Source organism: Agelaius tricolor, unplaced genomic scaffold, assembly GCF_023055355.1.
Source record: "Agelaius tricolor isolate 1412-34295 unplaced genomic scaffold, bAgeTri1.0.p SCAF_18, whole genome shotgun sequence".
In the NCBI taxonomy this organism is placed as follows: Eukaryota; Metazoa; Chordata; class Aves; order Passeriformes; family Icteridae; genus Agelaius; species Agelaius tricolor.
Window position 1 is genome coordinate 8,059,777 of NW_027269278.1, and position 5,028 is coordinate 8,064,804.

General features: G+C 42.0%; 1 protein-coding gene across 1 annotated transcript; it reads left to right on the top strand.

Moving 5' to 3' along the window:
* The first annotated feature begins 1,182 nt into the window (after positions 1-1,182).
* LOC139597963 (interleukin-5-like) lies at positions 1,183-4,548 on the top strand. The gene is made up of 4 exons (XM_071443789.1): positions 1,183-1,748; positions 1,935-1,967; positions 3,998-4,132; positions 4,450-4,548. The coding sequence occupies exons 1-4, from the start codon at positions 1,569-1,571 to the stop codon at positions 4,546-4,548; spliced, it is 447 nt and encodes a 148-aa protein (XP_071299890.1). The 5' UTR covers positions 1,183-1,568.
* The last annotated feature ends 480 nt before the right edge of the window (positions 4,549-5,028 follow it).

The window sequence follows — 5,028 nt, forward strand, 5'->3', positions numbered from 1 at the left end:
GGAGAGGAGGCTTTGCCTGCAAACCAGTGTGAGTCTGAAGGAGACCAAAGGAAGCAAGCTGTGAAACACCAAAAACACAGGGAGCCAAGAGTGGGTTCTTACTCTTTTTAGTTTTATGGCTTACAAATTCAGCCCAAGGGCAGCTGGTAGGGCCAGGCAGGTTCTTTGCCTTTGCATCTCCCAGAGATGCACTTATGTAGAGTCCACAAAATCAGAGTTGTTTGAATTCGAAGGAACCCTAAAGACCATTCAGTTTCAACCCCCTTGCCATGAGCAGGGGCACCTTCCACTAGACCAGCTTGCTCAGAGCCCAACCCAAGCTTGTTCTTGCACTCAGGGATGAGGCTTTTCCAGACAGTCTGTGCCACTGTTTTACCTCCTCATTGTAAAAAGCTTTTTCCTTATTACTTCCCACATTCCTACAAGGACACGATCCTCAAAGCTGTGTGAAGGGAAAGTTCTATAGATAAGAGTGGAGTGTGGAAAAACCCCTCATCTTGTTAGAGAGGACAAACGGATACAGCAAAGCAGGCAGCAGCCAGCTGCAGGTTAGCTTCAGCTAAGCCACATAACCACTACTGACTTTTGACTTCCCCAATTCAAAGTATTTAGATATTGAGATGCTTACTCTGAAATGCTGTGGCATCAGACCCCACGAGTGGAGCCAGCAGATCTGCAGCCACGGGGCTGCTGCCTTCAATGCTGTAAAATAACATCATTCACCTTTTAAAAAGGAGTAAAAAAGGAGCTTTTCCAGCTTTCCCTCCAGGAAAGAGGGAAACACAGGTCATTGGCTGATTTGGCCAAGTAACACACCACAAAGCCTTCAATGAATGAAGATCTCAGACTGGAGCCTCCCAAACCTGGTGGGCTTCCCCTTTCTCAGCTCCTGGCCAGAGAATGGGACAGTCAGGGCAGCACTGTCCTGATAGAAAATCAGCTCTGGGGCACCAACTGTGCCCATGGGGTCTGGCCTGATGTGCTCAAGACACCCTGCATCCCTCCTTCCCCCAAAAAGGGCTGCTTTGCTCTGCCCATCCCCAGGGCCACCCTGGTGCTCCAGGGCAGTGCTTCTCCTGCTGTAAATCAATTAACTCTTACAGAATACTTGCATTTTGTCAGAATTTTGTCACCAATATTGGACAAGTGCTGTAATTTTACCTTTTTAAACAATGGGCCACGTATTTTCCATGGGGTTATGTTGGGGTTTTTTTCTTAGACCAGTCTTTTTCCAGCACATAAATTCTAGCACATAATTCCACTCTGTGAACAAATAAGTTTTGATTTCTAGAGAAGTGCTGTGAAGATAATATTTGCTTGGTCATACTTTGGGTCATCCTATGCTTTACTAATTTTCATGTTGAAAAGTCACTCATATATTTGCTATCTACTTTCCATGGAAAAGCTGACTGGGCAAAGAGGCTGCCCCAAGGTTAAACACCAAATTTACTGGAACCTTTCTCTTCCAGAAAGTCCCAATAAATGTGGTTTTTTTCTTTTTATTTTCTTTTTTTTTTAACCAGTTTAAAATTAAACCTAAACAGTTACTTCCTTGTAGAGACCATAAAATGATAGAGGACTGGTCCACAACCACTTACAGGGTCTCTGATCCCATCAGCAGGATGAAGACCCATCTCTACCTTCTCTTGCTGGCTGCAGGCATCTCTGCTGCTCCCCAGATGAGCAGCATGGCTGAATTACTGACACTACTACAGCAAATGTATGAGGTGATGACAAAGGACATTCAGGTAAATTCAATTTCCATTTTTCTAATCTAAAATTTAATATACTGAATTCTCTTGTTTTGGAATATATAACTTTTTTTTGAAAGTGAAACAATCTATCTATTTTATCTATCTATTTTATCTATTATATTTTTATCAGTGTTAATGAAGAAGATATTTAAAAGTCTGAATTAATGTGTTATTTTTCAGAATCTGAGGATTGAAACTCCCAACAATATAGATGTAAGTAAAAGGTTTTTTTAAATAAAAGTAACTTCTTTGATTAATTTCTTCACTAGAAATTAAGGTAGTTCTTAAATTTTCTCCTAAAATACTCTATTTGTATTAATTATAAGATAGAAAGTGTTATTAGGTATAAAACACTATTAAAACCAATCAAATTATAAGTCCAAAAAGATGCTGTAATATAAAAGGAACTATACTTGTTCTATGTTCTTGTAAATCTGCAGAACACACACAAGGAATGATTTTCTGAATCAGTTTTTTGAATGAGATATGGTTTACAAAGGAAAGAACACATTCAATCACATTTCCTGCTTGTATGTCTGAATAATCATTCTGTTTAGTCTGCTTCATTTAGTCCACTTCTAGACATGGCTTTTTATACCCTTACCATCAGTTAGGGAATTAACAGTTGTATTATCTCATCTTCTCTGAAGGATGATGTTAATGCCCCCTGAACAGTGCACTGTGACTGGGGGCCCATGAGCAGGGTCTGTCTTAAACACCAAACTCCCCTTTATGCATTTCCCATCTTCTTTCACCTCTCCAAAAAATTTCTCCTGTTCCCTCTCAGATTTTTTTTTCAGATAACTTTAAATGAATCTCTCATCATGCAGACATTAATGAGACTTTTCTCTTTGCTGTGCATCTACTAGAATCCTGATTTCCACAGACCACAATCCAGCACAGAGCTCCTCTGCTAATAGTGTGCCAGATGCTATCTGTGGAAATGTTTCTGACTCATTGATTTATTGAAGGAGCAGAATAATTCCCATTTTTGCCCTAAAATGGTTACAGGGGGTTGTGGTTTCTATCCCATTCCATCCCGATCGATCCCATTCCTTGCAAATTAGCTGTAAAGTTCCCAGCTCTGTCACTGCTTTCTGGATCCTGTCTGGAGGAGCTCTCTTCCTAGACTGAGGCTTTGACCCAGAATCAGCAGAGCCCAATGGTGGCAGCCCAGTTGTGCCTGTTCCTGATGAGGTCCCTGGTGGTGCCAGCACAGCCCCCTGTGCCAGTGCCCAGCTCTCCCTTGAGGGGAAGAGCTGCTTCCCTCTCACCTGTTCTTTGGGTCCAGAGGTGACAGAGGTGTCTCTGCATTTGCTGTTTGTCAGGGGCAGAAGGATGTGGCTTCCCAGGCAAGGCTGTGGCAAAAAATTCTCTTATTCATCACGCAGCATCCAGGAATGACAAGCAGGAGATAGATGTTGGTCAAGAACATCATGGGTGCAATGCTGACCTTCAGCAGTTGCCTGCATTTCCTCCAATCTTCAGTGATTAGGTTTTTCTTCAGTTTTCATCACTTTCTACTCCCATAACATCTCAGTCTGTTCCTGCTGCTGATGGTCGTGTCCTCTCCTCTCTTCCCTAATCCAGGACTGTGAGTTTAGCTGATCTCTTTCAAAACAACCCCACACTGGAGAGTGCAACCATCATCCATCACTCTTTGCTTGGCCTCCATCCCACATCCCTTCTCCCCCCTCTGGTGGCCTTGTCCAGACCACAAGGTCTCGGAGACCAAAGCCAGTGACTGCTTTGTGGCAGGGGACCAGGATGGGACAAGGGCCAGGAAATGAGAGGGTGACCCCTGTCCCCATCTGTCCTGGCTCATAGGTGTCAGATATCACAGGGGGTTAATGTTTGGAATAACCTCAAGTTAATTTGTTTTCTTTCTCTTGTGTTGAAGAGACAGGAGCAGATGTGAGAAATCCAACCATGGATTTCTCATTTCACGTGGCTTCAGAAGAGGCAGGGCTGTGTCATTTGACAATGACATCTTTCATCTGGACATTATAAGACACACCAGCAGATACTGTCCTTTGCCAGGTTTCTGTCTGCAGAGTAAATAAATGTTTAGAGCAGAGAAGCAACACTTGCCTAAGCTGTTTGCAAAGTGAAGCCCAAAAGTCATTAAGAATGAATTTGTCACCCAGGCAGCTGGGCAAAACTCACAATGCTCTTTAATAAACCCATTATAGCTTGTGGTTATGAATACTTGTATCTCAATTTTTCTATTTCTTCCATCTTAGGATGTGAATTGTATCAGCACAGTCTTCAAAGGAACAGAACAGCTGAAAAATAATCCAGCTATGAAAAAATTCAATGCCTTTTTCCAGAATTTTGAAAGAGTGAAGCAATGGCTCATGCCAAACCTGGCAAAAGAGGTAGGAATTTGCTGTCTGCCAGGGATCATGCAGCAGAGATATAACAAAAAAAGATCTATAATTCACAAATGTGTCTTTACACATACAAAAGAGAGAAATTTCTTACTGGCTTGTTTTTAGTACATGGGAGAATAAATCCTGGCATTATTTCATGTTCATATCCTTCCCTTGTTCTAATATTCAGCTTGATCCACCTCTAAAATAAGGATCATATATGTGATAAAAAATTGTATCATTTATAAAATGATTTTGGGATTAAAAAGCTCTAAATAATGATTAAATGTTAAGCAATTTCATTTTCTTGATTCATTTTTCAGGGGAAATGTGATAAAGAAAGAAGGAGTGCAACAATATTTATAACAAAGCTGATGACATTCATCCGAAAACTGTTAAAAACCACAAGACTGGAGAGTTAGAAGTTTCTAAAATTGCTGTAAATTTATAAGAGCAGTAAAGTCTTTCCTTGTTTAAGTGCTTCTCCTTTGCATTAAAATTTGGCAGGGCACACCTTTAGTGTCAGTGGCACTGCACTGGTTCCTGTTTGGCATCTCAAAAGTATTTGGTGGCAAAATAGCAATTTGTATTTTGAGACAAACATTTAAATGTTTGATACACCAAATCATGCAGGGGATTACAGAAGGACCTGACTTGGAGTAAAATCTCTGTTTCTCATGAACAGTTGATTTCTGGGTGCCAGGGAGGCTGAGCAGGGCCGGGTGTGAGCAGGAGCAGCTGGCTCCCTGCACACCCCTCATCCCAGCAGCCCTGGCCCCACCGTCCCTGCTGTGCCACCAGCACCCAGTGACAGAGGGTGCAGGATGTGGATATTGTCCCCTCTGCCTTTCCTGGAAACCAAACTGGGCCAGTGCAGGGGAACAGCAATATGGGACAGTCAG